General features: G+C 39.5%; 1 protein-coding gene across 13 annotated transcripts in view; it reads right to left on the minus strand.

Annotated features, from left to right (window-relative positions):
• Positions 1-3,246: 3,246 nt before the first annotated feature.
• celf2 (cugbp, Elav-like family member 2) overlaps positions 3,247-18,286 on the minus strand; it is a 226,730-nt gene continuing 211,690 nt past the window's right edge. For all 13 annotated transcript variants that reach the window (XM_069670725.1, XM_069670727.1, XM_069670726.1 and 10 more), the window contains 3 exons: positions 15,421-15,564; positions 10,145-10,974; positions 3,247-8,861 (listed from right to left, as the gene is read on the minus strand). In XM_069670725.1, the coding sequence (XP_069526826.1) occupies positions 10,847-10,974; positions 15,421-15,564 (272 nt within the window). In that variant the 3' untranslated portion in view covers positions 3,247-8,861; positions 10,145-10,846. The remainder of the gene's footprint in view (positions 8,862-10,144; positions 10,975-15,420; positions 15,565-18,286) is intronic.

Consider the following 18,286-nt stretch of genomic DNA (forward strand, 5'->3'; position numbering starts at 1 on the left):
CTTCATGATGGTGTTTTTAGGTTTTTCAGCTCCGAGAAACGAGATGAAAAGAAGCCAAAGAAACATTTCTGTGGCGTCTTTAAAGGCTAACTGGACACGTTTAAGTTTATATTTTGAATTTATAATCACACATATACATATTATTTGGATGATTTAAGGTTGTGGTATTGTATATTTTTAATAGAACCTGTGGTATTGATAATATCACCGTGTTTTGCAATATTTTTGGAGGCTTTGGCAAATGATTCCTCAAATTTTTGTGCAAATAAAACCTTTAAATAAAATTTTAAAAAGCAGAAATGTAGAGCTATCTTAGAGTATTTGGAGCTAAATATTTATGCAAGTCAACAACTTATGATAAATCCAAAAAAGGATTTAATTTGTGCCCTAAATAATCCACAACTACAACGTTTTTTCATCAAATTTTGCAGAAGAAACACCCAAAATTGTCATGCATACCAATTCTGAAGGTAGAAATATGTATAAAATGTTCCTTAACGCCTCACAAGTTGTGACTAATGCAAGTTTTGCTCCAACTATTATGGTTTTAGATCAATTTAAACAGGAACATGCAAATAACGATCTCCCAAGCTCCGTTTTCATTGGGTTGAACCTTCAGTCTCTCTGCCGTGTTTTGTTCTTTGTAGTATTTCATGTGAATGAAACCTTCTAAGAAGCAGCACTGTGATGTCGCATGGCCTAAATGCTGAATCAAAGGCCTTTCAGCTCTGAGAAGAATATAAAAAACGTTACTGAATCCTTGAAATCTTAAAAAACGGTCAAAATGAAAGAACTAAGTGCTGCCATTGGCGAAGTCGTCCTTCAAACACCCGCACTTGTAGAGCTCGTTTATTTGGAGCGTTTTTGTCCGACTGTGTGGACCTTACCTTGAATCACGGCGCCTCCTGGGCATCAGCTGATGAAGAGGTCATCTTCAAACACCTTTTTTCCACGGTTGGACCCATGAACCTTTAAGGCTTTTCTTTATGTGTGTGTGTGTGTGTGTACAACCATCATTAAAAATTACCTGCAAACACCTTCCCTTACTGGCTGCTTTCACGTTATAAAAGTGATTCTACAAAAGAGAAAGACAAAAAGAGAAAAACGAGGAAAAAATAAAATCCTGATCTGCAGACATGCTCTTAAATTACAGGCCACACATGGACGATAATAGAGCCTTAATATTATCTATCCATGGGTAGGATCCACAGACTGAGGGCACTTTATTGTATGCCTTGCCTGAACCCTAACAATCAATATTTAATAACAGACTTGGTGGACTGGTGCAGTGATGAAAGGGAAAGATGCTATAATGTGCCCAAGAGTACATAATGCACAGAATAGTGGATATTTGTAGAACGAAGCAGTAAAATTGAAAAACGTCGAGCTTTGCAGGTTGCAGCTTTTGGGTTTAACGTGAGGGAATCTGCAGATTTATTAAACCAATATTGAAAATCTGTCTTCATTTCTTCAAAAGCAGCCAGTATTGTCCAAATCTTCCCATTTTTGAACACCTCAATCTCTTAGAAAAATATTGCCTATGCAGTAACCTTCAATGTCTGAAGCAAAAGCACCTCTTTGTATTCAATCACAAGTCAAACCCTCTTTGATATCCGTGAATGAAAGGTGAAAACTTTGACCTTTGACTTCTCTTTCCTCTCTCTGTACTGGGGATGCAGTTGTGACGGTGAGACAGTATACGGTAGTGGATCGGACACAAAGTGGACATACAGTGGACAGGCCTCGCCCAGGACAGCGGACAGCACAGGAAGGAGGACAGCGTGGGGCCGGTTCCCTGATCAGGGAACAGTTAGACGTTCCCTGATCAGAGTCGGCCCTCTTGTTTAAAAGAACCAATTCTGGTGTGAGCTAAGATGTAACCGTGGCAGCAGTGAGAGCACGTTTAAACTGAAACCAGCTAGCTTAAAGGGACTAAAGAAAGCTCTCTTAATCATACAGAATGAATAATAGTAGAATCTAACATTTTGGGAAATGTTTTAAATTGCATTCTTGCCAAGAGTAAAGAAAGAAGATTGATACCACTGTCATGTCTGTAGGTGATCATAAAGATACAGCTAGCGTCCAGCTACAGCTAGCATCCAGATTTGAGAAGGGGGAAACAGTAAAACTAGCTAGCCTAGCTTTGACTAAAGTAAACAATATTCATCTATCAACACTTGTTAAAATAATGATTAACAAATGTCTTTTTTATTATACACACAATTCAAAATTTCTGCAAAATTTAAAGCTCTGGCTTTACACCAAGTTGCGAGCCTTTCCTTTGGAAACTTATGTAGGCTATCACCAAGCTATATTTAACCTTTAACTTTAACTAATCTCCTCGGTTGCGTTATAAACTCCAACAAAAGAGGATTTTATGACACATAGGTTAAAATTGAAAGACATTGCGAATATAATCCTAGCTAGCTAGCTTGTTATTGTTGGTTAGCTCACCAGATACAGTAGGTTACCAACTTCTCAGTTAGCATTTTCCAAGCTAGCTGTAACCTGTTACCTACTAGCCCTACATGTAATTCCTTCATAACCAAGCTTACAAAAACAGTTTGTGATTCCCTGTATTATTAATATTTGTATGGCCGTCCCTAAATATCTACCAAAACACAAATAGGTTCATTTCCCAAAATGTCAAACTGTTCCTTTAATTAAGCTAAGAAGAAAATACATTCATGTTTCTTGATTCTACGTAGCAAGCTAGTTTAGCCTGCTAAGCTACCGACTAGCCCTACATGTAGATTCTCGTCACCAATCTTCAATAACCACATATTTTGCAGAAACGTGCAGGTGAATTTTGCTGCTATACTTCCTGGAACAAACTTTAATCTCAATAAGAACACAAATAAACGTAATAAACTTTTCTTTTAAGCTGAAAAAATTCTAGCTAGCATGATTCTTTTTGGTTAAAATTCCCAGGATGGCCGTTTTTTGGGGGCGACTTATTTTTCGACTGTCACGCAGCGACTTGGGCTACACAGTAATATACATACAAACACTTCGATGTATATTTACTATGTTTAGTGAGAACAACAGCATAGTGAGTTGTCACTGGGGATGGAGTCAACTTTACTATGTGGTAAAAACAAAAAATGTGAACACGAGGGGGAAAAGATAGAATGAGAGAGACTATGAAGGAGAGAGAAAGAGAGAGAGAAAATGGCAGGGAGAGGTTGTGAAACAGTACAACATCAGACAGCCACTGGAACATAACAACACAGAGAGAGACAAGTATTAGGAAAAATGGTTTAATATAGGAGACAGAAGCAAAAAACTGCATCACACAAGAACATACGTTTACAAAAATAATTCTGACTGCTTCAGCTACACAGTTAGTTCACAGAGAAGGACAGAGAAACCGGAAAAATCTAAACAGCTAAAAGCAAAAATTTCTAATTAGTTGATCTCTTTATTAAACTAATACATTAATCCACTGAAGGTGACTAAATATTTCTATTCCTTCTTTTTCTATAATTGTCTTATCGTGTAGACGGCACAATACAGAAGTCAAATGAAACTTACCGCTGTTGTATAGACAAACTCGCTAGAACTATTTAAAAAGCAAAAAATGAAAGATCTGACACTCACCTACCCTCCGTTTTTCGGAAAAAAACAAAGAAAGAACGAAAGAAAGAAAGAACAACACTCAAGTGAGGAAAAAGAAGTGAAAGAAATAAAGCCAAAGATCTTCTAGAAAATCTTATATCAAAAGCCAACTTCCTTGATGCCAGCTAGAAATCATACTCGGGGACCAGTCAGGGTCAGGCCACACCACCAGGCCAGACAGCTTTTTTTCTAAGATTTTTTTGTTGTATCCTTTAATCTCCAGTATAAAAAATTCCACTGGTACAAAATGCATAAGTACAATCAGTTGTAGAAATAGGAAAGCCTGCATTTTTTGTACTTTTTAAATCCCATCCAGTGACAGATTTCGAAGTGTTGTCAAACAAACATACATCACGCTTACAGGATCCACTGAAATGCATTGACTTTGGCTTCTCTCAAGACAATAAACTACTGAAAACCTTTTTGAGAATTAAAAGAAACCAAAAAACAACAAAAAAAATTGAATAATTTCTACAGACAACAAGCTTTTTTTTACGGCACGGAAAGAGAGAACACACAAAACATTTTTCCTCATTAAACTTTGACATAAGCCATAATGCAAAGAAACGACAAGTTCAATTTTTTTTTCCTTTCAGATTTCATTGTTTGATAAATAGCACTTAAGATAATTAAGAAAGAAGGAGAACAGAGAAGTGAACAGTGACAAGATAGAAAGATTACAACGAGCATCGGCCATGACAGCCCCTGAGGTGAGCCGCTCGACAGAAACACGGTTTCTACGACCCTCTTGTGCTTCGACATTGAAACAAAGACAAGATGCCTCGCACTCGACTGTGCAACGTCAGGCTGTGTGCAACTCGGTGAGATTTGGCAATTTACAACATACTTTTTGGGACAGTTAAAAAGTCTCACAGACAGCCGTACAAGGTAGCGTGCTTGGCAACACGTTCCAACTTCCAACTCAAATACGACAGCACCGTCAGTGGCCCAACGCTTCAAAATGTGACTACGTAGGTAAACCTCTAGCTTTTTGTGGCCCTACGCTTCAAAATGTGACTACGTCGGTAAGCCTCTAGCTAGTTTTGTTGCCCTACGCTTCAAAATGTGACTACGTAGGTAAACCTCTTGCTATTTGTGGCCCTACACTTCAAACTGTGACTACATGGGTAACACTCTTGCTAGTTTTGTGGCCCAACGCTTCATAATGTGACTACGTCTGTAAGCCTCTAGCTAGTTTTGTTGCCCTACGCTTCAAAATGTCACTACGTAGGTCACCCTCTTGCTAATTTTGTGGCCCCAACACTTCAAAGTGTGACTACGTAGGTAACCCTCTTGCTAATTTTGTGGCCCAACGCTTCAAAATGTGACTACGTGGGTAACCCTCTAGCTAGTTTTACACGTGTCGGGCTCTGATGTTATGCGAGCGGTTATAGAAATGCAAAATCCGGTTTGACTTTCAAAATTAACCTGTTAAAGCAGCGATAATAAATAGGTCACATTTGGTTAGACTTTCAAAATAAAACACATGGTAAAGGTTTCCAAACTTTTGCAGCTAGGCTAAGTTTAGGCACCTTAACTACGTGGTTTTGTTTAGGAATAAGGTCGTGGTTGGGGCTTCAATTTGGCGTTGGATTACGACTTGAATATGTATGTTAGTTACGTATCTTACGAATGTTACACAACATAAAGTAATGTAGTTCACGTATGTTACGAAACGTGATGAGGGATTTTTTTTGTCGATTTTGTTGCCCCTATGGACATCTGTCTTTGCTGATCTTATCCTGTACATACATTAGTAGTAGGAAAAATGTCCTCCCGGAAGTCAATCTTTCAGCCTGGTTTTCTTTTGTCAGTCTTATAGAGGCCGACAGCGACAAGAAATGACCCAAGAGGGCTACCTAAATTGTCATATTTTGGTGCATTAGGCTACAGACCGAGCTGCCATATTTGAGGAGTTGAAAGCTAAGGGGCTGCGCTTGGTGTCGACTTGAACAGCACAGGATTAACGATGAAAGTCATGTAAATTGTGCGACAGAGAGGTGACGATGTGAAATGTGCATTCGTAGTCTCAAAGGTTTCAACACTGCACACGCGCTGGTCAGAAAAACTGGTCCATTAACACTGATTGAACTGGGACTCTTCTTGTCCAGCTTTCTTACAGGTAGTTATGGCTGTTTGTGGCACTGCTCATGTGTATACTGCATTTTAGTAAAAAAAAAAGTCTGCTCGCCTCCCTCCATGAGATCTGTTTGTAAAGTTTGGTATTGGGTTTGGTCTTTGAGAGGATAATGAAAGCTGTATTGCCTTCATCTCGGCTGCGGCTGTTGTTTTGCCTGTGTGGACCTGCGGACGTGACCCCTTCCTCTGCAGCCAACAAGCGCTTTATTTCCCCCGTCGCTATTCCAATAAGACGTCTCTCCACATAGCCCTGTTTCTAATAACCCGGGTTAGCCTGGGAGACAACAAGCAGACGGAGGAGCCTCGTTTTCCTCTCCTCCATCCTTCACCGCTGCGAGGACAAAATAACGGCCATTTCAGCCTCTCTCTGCTCTGGACAAAATGGCGGAAGAGCGAAACCCAGACTTCGACAAATGGGAGGTTAACTGTACACGAAAGTGAACCTAGACTTGGCACACATCACTGACTGACTGACAACATCTTCTACTCTTATAATACTGGTTCAACGCTCCCTGTTTAAGGCGACTGGTGAGCTTCTGTAGAAAATAATGCTGCCTTTTTTTTTTTGCAGAGCGTAAACTAGGCTTTCAGGGAGGGGGTTTCGGGGGCAGTTGAATAGACTGACAACACTGTGCCATGTAAACGGCTCGACTATGAGAATGTCATCAACACACTTTGGCATCTAAACATGATTTTGGCCCATTACACCACATATAAGACTCACATATGGAGAAGTCTTACAACCACTTAAAAATCAAAGGATAAGTTCAAAAACCAAACGAGTAAAAACTTGCTCCGGGACGTCCCGCCTCTCTCTGTTTCTTCTTCTCCACTATCTCGTGTGCTTTTTTTTTTGTTCCTCAAAAGATCGAGGCTCGTACGAGCGAGTCTTGCCCTGTGCTTACATCATGAAAGAAAAGCACGCTCGTCTGAGGTGATACACAAAAAGTAATGATCCTCGCACGTCTGAGACAAACGGCGCCGGCTGCAACTCAACAAAAGGGATAAGAGGATTTTGGAGAAATAAGGCTTCGCGTATGACTCTCACCTCAATTTTTTCGTTGCTGAGGAGCGCGACAGCGTGCGAGGAAAACAATCAGAACAATACATGCTGAAGCCTGATGTCTGTGTTTGTGTCTGCGTGCGCGAGATACTAATAGAGAGAGAAGAGGAGTGCAAAGATTTGTGGTAAGGCTTTGATGAGTAAAACGGCTGTACAATGGCTAAAAATATCTGTTTAAAGTGTGTGTGTGCACGCTGGGCGGGCGGTAGCGGTTTGCTGCGGAGGCTTTTCACACTCAGGGGCTCTCATGCACAACAAGAAAGTAAAAACTGTGAGGTCTGCACGAGAATGTGTGTGTGTCTGTGTCCGTGTGTGTGTGTATATAGATATATATATGACACATGGGCACTTTTTTTTCTGTTTTTTCTTTTACATCTTTACAAAGAAAAAAAGCAAACATGACATTTTTCAGGCAACAAGACCACAGAATAGCAAGTTAACAAACTCTTTTTTAAATCTATATTTTAAATATGAGGGATCCATACAAAACACTTATAATAAAATACCCATGTTATCAAATAATTTCACAAGAAATACACTGACGCGCTAGGCAGGAAGTACCTTCAGAATTTGGCACTAAACTCCACTGATCTTGTCTTTTTTTCGTTATAAGACATTTTGCTGAACAACAAAACACATCTAAATATTGTTTCCCACGAGAGAAATAAAATAATAATGACATTGATGCTTCACAAGCTGACATTATATATATATAGATATATTTATATTTATATATATTTTTAGGAATTTTATATAGCTAATTAACCAACAAGAAATTTAGCAAATAGGGACTCCTTAAAAAAAGAAGAAAATAAAAGAAATAAAACAACAAAGTAACTATTATAGTAATATGAAAGGCTTTGTCTATTGTTCAAGTAAACTGATTTTTTAGTCTTCTCTTGAAAAACATGAGAACATTTAAGACCGTTAGACTTGTGATGAAACCACAACTAAACTCACGAGAAGCACCGACGTTAACGCAGGTTACAGGTATCTTAGTACTTTTTTTTTCCTCTATACATTTAAACAGTAGAAAATATAGGTCATTTCATCATGTGCATTTAAACCACGGATTGTCTATCTGTGAGTCAGTTCAGCAAAAGGTGACACAAGTAGGTAGCATTTCTCCCACCCAAACAGGGCAAATGTCTTTTTTATTTTTACCTTTAAACTACTCTAGAAAAAAGTGGTTCTATATATAGACTTTGAATGAGAAACAGAGCCACTTAAAATGGCCTTATCAAAAAACTTTACACTGCCTGAAAAATGTAAAAACCATTGGAGAGCTCTGAGAGAGAGTCTAATATTGATCAGACAGTTTTTTACTCAAAACTGTTTGGAAGTAGTCTTATTTCTCAGAGAAACTGGCGCGGACTGCTTCTGGACCGCGCGCGCTCTTTGTGTGTTTTTTTTCTCGTCGGCGCCAGAAGCAAGATGACGCGCCAATTCCTGTGGTGAACTTTCAAGTTTACTTTAAATGAAGAAGAAAAGAAAACTGACATAAAGAAGAAGGAAAAAAAAATGCAAGAAAACATACTGAATGGAAATCACTTTGCCACAGGTTGTTGTTTTTTTTCTCCAAAAAAAGGAAACGTGTTTTTCCATAAAAATCTCAGTCTTTTTTTGTTTTTCATATGAATGCAGCTTTATATCTTTTTCACATTGATTCATTTTCTACCCGCCCCCTCCCCTTTGTATGTCGCCTCCCTGAAAACCCTCCCGGATCCAAATGAGGTCACATGCAAAAAAACAAAAACAAAAAAAAAAACATAAAAAAAAGCAACCAAAAAAAAAAAATTATCCAAAAAAGTTCAAAGGTCAGTAGGCAGCGGAGGAGGAGGAGGAGAACCAGGTTATGATCAGGTGAGCTCGGAAAAGACATCAGAAAAAACAATGACGGGGAGGACGATGACACTTTTTTTTTTTGGTGGGGATTTTTTGTTTAAAGTTTTTTGTGTTTTTTTTTTTGAAGGGGGAGGGGGGACGCCACGGAGACATGCTAGGCAAACGATGAGCTAACAGGCATGGAGATGAGGTTGTTCTAAAAGGGGGAAAGAAAAAACAGGGGAGAGGAGAGAGTTACACACAGAGAGCCAGAGAGCACCACACCACTACAGCATTTTTGTGTAAAAAATCAGGAGAAACAACAACAACAAACATCAACAAACAAACAACAACAATGCAGAACAGCAACACCACTCACTGATTTCATTGGCAAATTTTTTAGCTTTGATTTTTGTCATTTTTTAAAATGATATTGTGTTATAGTTCTATATTAACAGGCAAAAACACACGCTCAGTCGTTCGTTCATTCATTCACAAAAAACAGAGAGCACCCAAAGCTTAATCCATCAGATCCCAGATGGATGTTGTCATTTGGGAGAAAATTGTTTTTTTCTTTTATTTTGAAAGGTGGGGGTCTACTAATTTCTTTTCTTTTTTTTTAAATCTTTGGAAAGGGTGGGCGGAGCTACGGACAAACAAAAAACGGAAAACACTCAAAACAAAAAACTTAAATAAAATAAAAAACGCGGAGAGAAAAAAAAGGGAAGAGTGAAAAAGTAGTCCCACTACGGATGGAGAGAGGGAGAGAGAGGTAAAAAGAGAGAGATGGATGAACAGATGAACAGCACAGATTAATGTGTGTGTGAATGAATAAATGACACATGGGAGGAGGAAGAGGAGGGGAAGGTGCGGTTCTAATGGTGGCGGAGGTGTGTTGTGATTGTGGTTTCTGCACTGAAAAAACATGAAAAAACACCGGAGAACCCAATTTCCACGAGACTTCTCCACAAAGGGTCTACTTTAATGATGCTGTATACTTTATAGGAGTCCAATAACTTAACGATAGGCAATAAATAAAATCCTTTTTTTTTCATCTGAGGCAGTAAAAATGTTGTATAAAAATAGAACTGCTTTTTTTACAAATAAAATTTACAGGCCTGTGGCTCTCTGTACTTTGAATTATTTTTTTTAAATCTTTCAACAAACATCAAGTATTTTCAGTAACCACCTTAAACCCATAAACTCTTTTATTTATTATTAGAATTATTATTATAGCCTTCAAATTCTGGATGTTGTTTTGAAAAATGCTCTACATGCTGTAATATCCCTTTCACGACAAAGACCAATGTGATCTGACCCAGAAAAGTAGTTACTAATTATTTTTTTTTCTGAGAAATAAAAAATCTTTTTATATTTTCACATAAATAATAAGACGTAGCTGGAGTGTGTGTTCGTTTTTTTGTCTTCTTGCGGTGGTGGACTGTAACGGTAACAGCAGGCTGATGTTGCCACTGACTGTAATGTAAAGAGGCCACTAACGTTTTGCAGCCTTTGCTCCCGGGTTGCCAGCAGGCATAGAGGGGTTTTGGAGAAGCAGCGGCGGCCTGCAACCAACACCGCGGAGGTCAAAGGTCGAATGTGCATATCTGCATGCGCGTCAAAAAATAAAAAAAATGGAACCCTTCGCCAGGCCTCAGGTTCACGAAGAGAGAGAGAAAGAAAGAAAAATTATCATGGCTCCTTTGTCTTTACCTCGGTTCTGACTGTAACTAGTCCTCAAAAATGTATAAATAATCACTGAGAAAAAAATACTAAATTTTAAGCAAAGTTTTTTTTTTAAAAAAGCTACCCAAGATAGCTACTTCCTTCCATTGTAAAAAAAAAATAAATTGCACAAAGTAATGGCGGTAATGGAAGCGTTCATGTGTGTAAAAGAAAAAATAATTGTAATAAATAATAATACTTTAAAGCTAACATAAAAATCTTCAAAAAAGCAAGAAAAAAAAAAGAAAAAACAAGGCGTGTGTGTCTCCCTCAGGGTGGTTGTAGGTCGTCTCCCCCTCCCTCCCACATCCCTCCCGTCCCACCCATCAACCCCCCCAACCTCCCCCCAGTCCCTGTGTAAAGAGGTCGTGGCTCGGTTTGCTGTTTTTTTTTTTTCTTTCATTTTTTTTTTCTTTGAGGGGGGGGACTTACCCTAGCAGTGCTAACATGGGGAGCAGATAGACCCTAGTGCTAAGATCAGTACGGTTTGCTGTCGTTCTTGGAGCGCTTCAGCTGCACCTTCAGCCGCTTCATGCCGATCTGGAAGCCGTTCATGGCCTGGATGGCTGCCTGTGCCGACACTGGATTGTCGTAGCTGACGAAGCCTGCGGGGACACCAGAGAAAAGAGGATGGTTGGCATTAAACTTGCGACAGGAACAGACACTTAACACATTTGATTACTGCCGAAGTAATGAAGCCTGGTTTGGTAAAAGAGTTCTAAAGTGTTAGACCCAGTACATGTAACAGGCTGGTTGACAAGAGATTACAAGCTAGCTAGCTATGTTAGTTACCAATGGGCGGGCTAATCAAGCACTACTGTGCTCTGAATGACAAGTACTCAAATCAAAGTTTGCCTTTCTTTAAGTGCTAGACAGCTAGAAGAGCTACTTGTGTGAGAAAACTGCTGGCCCAATGGTTGCAAAGCTATTATCGCAGGCAGCTATGCTACACCTTATTTAAATTCAGAACTAGCAATATTACAATCGATTTAACTTGATAAAAAGGAGTTCTGAAATCTGATGCTAACAATAGCGCTAACGGTCTTGAAATCAACACAAGTTTAACCAATGTTAAGTTGCCTGAGCGAAACCAATGTGACAATCCATTATCTTCACAGACTTTGATATTCTTGCTGGCCGTAGATTAAGAGTTAGCTTAGAATTTTTTTGAGGCTACAACTTCCGAGATAACTCATCAAGCTAGCTCAAACCCTGAGATAGCCATTTCTAGCTAACACTATTTTAGATTCTAGCGTTTTATTTAAGGACCAGGTCCTTAACTAAAAAGAGAAATGGCGAAAGAAGCAAGATTCTTAAAGTTGTTAATGTGTTAGCTAGCAAAAGAAATGTGAGCAAGTATAGCAACCCTGTCTTTACTAGCCTATGTTCACTAATGCTCGATTTCTGAGGTAAGAAAAACACTTTAATAGATGCTATTGTTTTTTTTAAAGGAGCAGGTACTTAACTAAAAAGAGAAGGAGCAAGATTCTAAAAGTTGGTAACGTGTTAGCTAACATAACTAGCAAGGAAATGTGAGCAAGTATAGCTAGGCTGTCTTTACTAGCCTGTTCGCTAATGTTCCATTTCTGAGGTAAGGTTTATAGATTCTAGTGTTTCTTAAAGGACAAACTAAAAAGGAAAACAGCAAGAGAAAAGAGCAAGATTTTAAAAGTTGTTAATGTGTTAGCTAGCAAGGAAATGTGAGCAGGAATAGCTAGGCTGTGTTCACTAATGCTAAATTTCTGAGGTAAGAAAACGGTCATAAACTGTTGGAATCTTAATCATTAAGGCCACATGTCTTATAATCCTCATTGTTTCCTGTAAAACCAAACTTCCATGCCTTTCCTCTTTGTGTTTGCTACCGACCAGTGCTGCAGATTCCCTCCATATCCGAAGCTTCTACTCGAATGGTCTTGTTTATTTACAGCAAATACACTTTCTTCAAATTAAGATGTAATAATAAACTGATGTTAAAGTACTATGCGAGGCACTCTCATTATGTTTCTGTGTCTCGAGATTACATTTACATCTACATTAAAATACACCCCCGGTACACAATAAGAAAAGATTAAACTTTAATGACTCCTTAAGGGGGAACTGGGTTTGTGCATCAACATAATAATAAAAGAATTAAAGCTTTGTAAAACAAATAGGGACACTTGCATTTTGGAGCATCAGGAGTCCGATGCTAAAAGATATATCAAAACCAGAATATCTGCTCCGAGAAATATCATAGCAACATTTGAACCAACAGCTTGATAAAGGCCAGAGTGGGTCAGAATGTCAAATAAAGGTTGTGGATCAGACAGCGAGGTTATACTGTGTTTTACTGTTTCTTTGTGCACACTTCACTTCCCCCTGTAATATCCGCAACCTCGAAAACTGACAGTAAACTCCTCGTCTCGCTTGTCTCACATCCATCCCCGCAGTCTGACAAGTATCGCTGCTGTCTGTCTGTGTACCGCTCTGCTCGGATCCATGCTTGATTTATTTTTGTTTCCCTCCGTCGCTACATGAGGGATGGAGATGCATTATATTTAGGTTCTGTTGTCAACAAGGACAAATGCTATGCAGATACAAAATCTATGCACACATTTCACCCTGAATCTAAACCTCTTTGTGCTCCATTTTCTTTGTACATCAGGTATAACAAAGTGGAAAGGAGTCGCTTGTCGTCCCAGTTCTGCGACGGATCCCATTAGTCAATAAGGCCTGTCCAATTTTAACGGCTGCCATAAATGTGGCGGAGAAATAAAACCTCTGTCACCACAAGCAGTAAGTCCTTCAATATCTCACCACCTAATTTGTTTCCTGGAGCATTTAAAGCATGCTTAAAAGTCTGGAAATATCAGGAACCAATGATGGAAAACATAGTGGGAATTTGGCACATGATGAGACCTGTAATTTATAATGTGCTGCAAAGCTTACTGAAAAGATTTGTCTCATTTTGTACTCATTCTGGAGAAGATAGAAACAATGGCCGAAGACAGGAGGAGTCTAGAGGAATTATGTTGTAAATTACAAGTTGAAAAATCTAACAGAGCCGTTTAAACCAAAGTAGATATTTCTGTTTCACTGGAATCTTCAATTAAATACTTTGCTGCAGGCAAATGTTACATGTCTGCAGCTAATTTGGTGTGTACTGGCCAAAAGACTTTCTACAGTGAGCTATGTTGGCAATGTTTTGTAGAATTTCAGAAAATAATTAGTGCTATTTGACTTCCTGTTTAGAAGCAAAGTGTTACAGAATTTAATACCACCAAAGAAGCCACTCAAACAAACATGCCAGGAGGTTCTTTCTAGGTACAGCCAGTGTTGGGGGTAATGCGTTACAAAGTAAGGTCTTTTCAGACAGGGGGGGAATGACGCGCCTCGTCATTCATTTTCAATGAGAGGCGAGCGGGCAGGAAGGGAGGAGCAGGCGATCTGACAGCTGGAGCGACAAGCGGGCGCAATCCTGTGAAATTGTAGCGGCCGTGCTCGTCTCACGCACACGCTCGCCCATGCGCAGCAGTAACGACAAAAATCACAATGGATGAGAGACAGATCCTTGCTGTATGTGAGTTCCTGGAGATATAACCGCAACAGTTACCGGGACTTAAACCGGAGGGCCTTTGCATGGCAGAGCAACAGCGCAAGACTGGATGTATCAGGTAATGTAAGGTTAGCTTTAACTTAAGCGAGGCTATTCGTTACATTAGTTGGTAAGTTACAACTATACTACTTGTACCGGCAGGGATACAGTGGTGCACATAAGCCGTTTCCATGGTTACCACGCGTTAGAGCGCCTGGCATTTACTTTGTGTGCTTATCTATCCACATGAGGAGCGCAGTGAGACTCCGAGATCCAAGCGGGTACGCAGCCAGAGTGTCGCCCCCTGTCTAAAGAGACCTTTAGAGTAACGCAATGTGTTACTTCTGTCAAGTAATGCGTTATTTAGTGACTTTATCTGTTACCGGAAAATAAAAAGCTATTTCTCATTTCCTTTGGTCGAAACAGAAACAGAAACTCCCTGAAGCTCTGTTTCTGTTTCTCTCCTCCTTCTTGGCAGGTAGCTGCGTACCAGCAGAAGGTAAACACAGCCGTGTCAGTGCGCATGTGTAGCTAGCTAATTCAGCTAGCTAGCTGTCAGGGAGGACAGCGTTTACTTTGTGGAAATATTCACATTATTCGAAAGGGACGAGAACAACGTGACGGTGAAATGTAAGCTGTGTCTGGAGGAGAAGTGCTCGTCAGCTGTGAAGAGCTCGAAGCATCTGCAGCTAAACACAGCTACACAACACTGGTGGGACTAAGAGCCCGTGTTGTATTGTTGTCATGGAAACAACTGTCAGACTGTTAAACTGTAAATGTCTGTCATTCCTGTTATTAGGGTGCAGAGTTACAAATTATGGGCCATAAACGAGTCGATACGTTCAAAGGTAGACGTACAGCAGGCTACACACCGTCCTGACAATATAACACACGTGGAATGAGAGGCAGAGGGGGTTTCATTTTTAGTGACGCAAAAGTAATCTAACGCGTTACTTTTCTCAGGAGGTAACGCAGTAACGTAACAAGTTAACGTTACCCAACACTGCTTACAGCCATGCCAGTTTTAAAGTTATCAGTGTCTATTTGAGGGCAGCTTCTCTGTGATAAAGTTGGAAATGTTTTTACTTAAATTAGGCGATGAAGAGCGCCTGAATTCATCAATATTTCTGCCAGGAAGTCTCCTGCCATGTTCACATCGTATGGGATTTTTTGGTGGAGATGTGCAAAATTTCAAAACACAATTTAGTTGAATCCCTGCTTGAATATTCAGCTAGTTCCAAATTGTTTCATACCAATATATCTGTAGAGATTTCTAGTTGTAATTAGGACTTCAACCTTTCAGTGAATGCTTTTTACAATATTCCCCATATGACATAGAAAAGGCTTTAATCTCCTCTGAAGGACCCGACATTGTGGGCGTCCTTCAGAGGATCCAGCCCCTGAACTGGGAAAAGAAAACTTCAGTGTGTGTTTCCCTCGTTGGAATCACACACTGACACCTGCACTGCTGCCGTACCGAAGCACTTGCTAAGGTTCGTCTGTTTGTCGATGAAGACTTTGGCAGAGACCACGTTTCCGAAAGGCATGAACATCTGCAGTATGTCCTGGTCTCCAAACTCCTGGGGCAGGTGGTAGATGAACAGGTTGGCACCTTCGGGACCTGTCGGGACGAGATGCAGAGCGGGTGTGAGGGTCAGAGTGGTTTTTCATTAAGCAAACCTGCAGGAGAGGCAGCGGCGCTTTGTGCCGCCTGACACTGCCGGGCTGTAGTCATAGGAACACCGCTGAAGCACACCGCTTAGCACAATATCGCCTGACCTTGAGTTTGTTGTTGCTTTTAAACAAGATTGTGCGATTGTATTGAGCATTAAACAAAGATGAAAGCTTTTGGTTTTTATTAATAATTATATGTTGGCTCTCTGTTCTCTCGCTTTTGATTCATTTATTCTCTCAGCTGCGCGTTGTCTCTCCTAAGAGGGGTCAAAGGTCGCTCTGTATTTGTCACTTCTTTGTCTCCCTGGAGGGTTTTGAATTCCTGGATGGATTGTCAAAGAAAGAAAAAGCATCTTAACAAATGAATCTTTGTTGATAGCAAACAAAACAAACAGTATGAGGCTTTATTCTTTTTTGCTAAATATTTCATCATCTCTTTTGTATTCAACACTTCTGTTGAGAGCTTGCTGGGAAATTTAACCTCAACTGTCAGGCTACAAATAAAGGTGGCGCTTTGCAACAGCGCTGATATTCAGGCTTATCAATTTTACATTTACTCTGCCGGGAAATAAAGAGAAATTAACAATCAGCAACAGAAATATTGTCCATATTCATAGAGAAGTATACAGAGAGGATTAGAGCCCGGCAGAGATATTTTACTTTGCTTGCATAAATAAAGTTTCTCTTACAGTTTTCGTGCAGGTAGAAGAACAAATAAGTCAGACCTGATTCCCAAAATGCACAAAAGTAAGAACAAAATTGCCCTGATGTTCGTCTGCAGAAGGAATTCTGACTGTACATTTTACATTTTGTGTTGATAACGAAACGTCAGGCTCCTTCAAAATAAAACGCAAAGCTCCGGGAAAAAATTAAAAGACCACTCCAGATGTTCCTTAAATCAGCCTCTCTCTCTTCATGTCGTGGCTGGCCCAACCCAGATGTGAACCCCGCTGAAAACCTCCTGAATGTGACCAAGAGGAAGATGGACGGTTACAAAGCCGAGCTGCTCCGAGAGCGGCCGAACGTCACCCAACAGCACTGAGACAGACTGGTGGAGAGCATGCAGAGATGCACGAACGCTGTGATTAAAAACCAGGTTATTCCACCAAACATTGACCTCTGAATTCTTCCTGAGTGAAAACATTAGTATTCTGTTAACTCTGAGCTCTCTTAACCAGTCGTCATTTTCTGCAAATAAAAGATGCGTATAAGAAAAAATATGTGTATAAAATGCACTTTTAATCATTTCTTTTCCATCTAAAAAGTGGAGTATAAAGTATAAAATCCAGAGAGACGTATGTTATGTGTTGTGGTATTTTACCCAGACGATGGTGCTCTCCGGTTGTTAAGTTGCGACGTTACATCTGCACATTAAACTGACTCCTATTTACAATATCCCGCAGTGCTGTTTTGTAACTAACTTTGTAACTAACGTGATTGCTGCTAACGCTTCATCGCGGACATGCACCGTTCTGATCGCCAGTGCAGCCGCCACCCTCACAACAATCAACATTACCGTAGGCCGAGCTCAGCTACGGTGAAAACAGACAGTAGGCTGTAACTGGTGTGTTTTGTATGGAAGAGGATTAGGGCCACTGGGAAAAAAAAAAAAATTAAGGTCCAATAAAATTATTTTTTTTTTCTGAGAAAAAAAGTTGGAATTCTGAGAAAAAAGTCAGGATTCTGAGATTAAAGTCGGAATTCTGAGATTAAAGTCAGGATTCTGAGATTAAAGACAGAATTCTGAGAAAAAAGTCAGGATTCTGAGATTAAAGTCGGAATTCTGAGAAAAAAGTCAGGATTCTGAGATTAAAGTCGGAATTCTGAGATTAAAGTCAGAATTCTGAGATTAAAGTCGGAATTCTGAGATTAAAGTCAGAATTCTTTTTCTCAGAAAAAAAATAAAATTATTTGACCTTAATTTCTTTTTTCCAGTGGCCCTAATCCTCTTCCGTAGTTTTGAATGTGTTTTAAATTAAACTAAATTGAAATAACTTTTTCTATTAATACATAGCTATAGAAAACCATGTTCCCTCTGCGATACCCCCCAAAAAAGATCGTCTTATATTCCGGTGCGTCTTAAATTCCAGATTTAAATGAGAATATTTTATTTGTACGTCAGAGAAATGTTGTACACAATAAAACAAAAGTTATTTTTACTGAAACACAAACGTATAGCCTATAAACATTGTTTTGCAGTGGTCTCTTAATTCTTTCCGGAGCTGTTCAGTGAATGTTACACCTGACAAACAGGCACAAAAAGGCTCCTTTCCAGGTATTAAACAAAGTATGGTCAACGTATTTTAAAGGTTTTAAAGGTGATGTTGAGTTTGTGCATCAGATATGCAGACCTTGTTATTTTCAGGAAGACAAATCCGTGACTTCATGTGTTCATTTTGAATATTTAAAACAAAATCACACAAATGCACCAAAAGCACCCAGGGGATTAGCATTTCTTCTACTCAGTAAGCAGCTAACTTTTTTATTGTTTTCTCTCAAGAAGCATTTTAGGATCTGTTATTTTTAAAAATGTATTTATTTTTGCAGGAAACACAATTTTCCTGTCCCTTTCTTTGATTTTATATTAACTGTCTGCACTGACTGTCCAAGGTACACACTCGACCGTAAGTGGCTCATTCATAGCTCCAAACTCATAGCTGTATCGTGAT

The sequence above is a fragment of the Semicossyphus pulcher genome, unplaced genomic scaffold (assembly GCF_022749685.1).
Source record: "Semicossyphus pulcher isolate SPU_LCO1_2020_fin unplaced genomic scaffold, fSemPul1.0.p SCAF_20, whole genome shotgun sequence".
Classification (NCBI taxonomy): domain Eukaryota; kingdom Metazoa; phylum Chordata; class Actinopteri; order Labriformes; family Labridae; genus Semicossyphus; species Semicossyphus pulcher.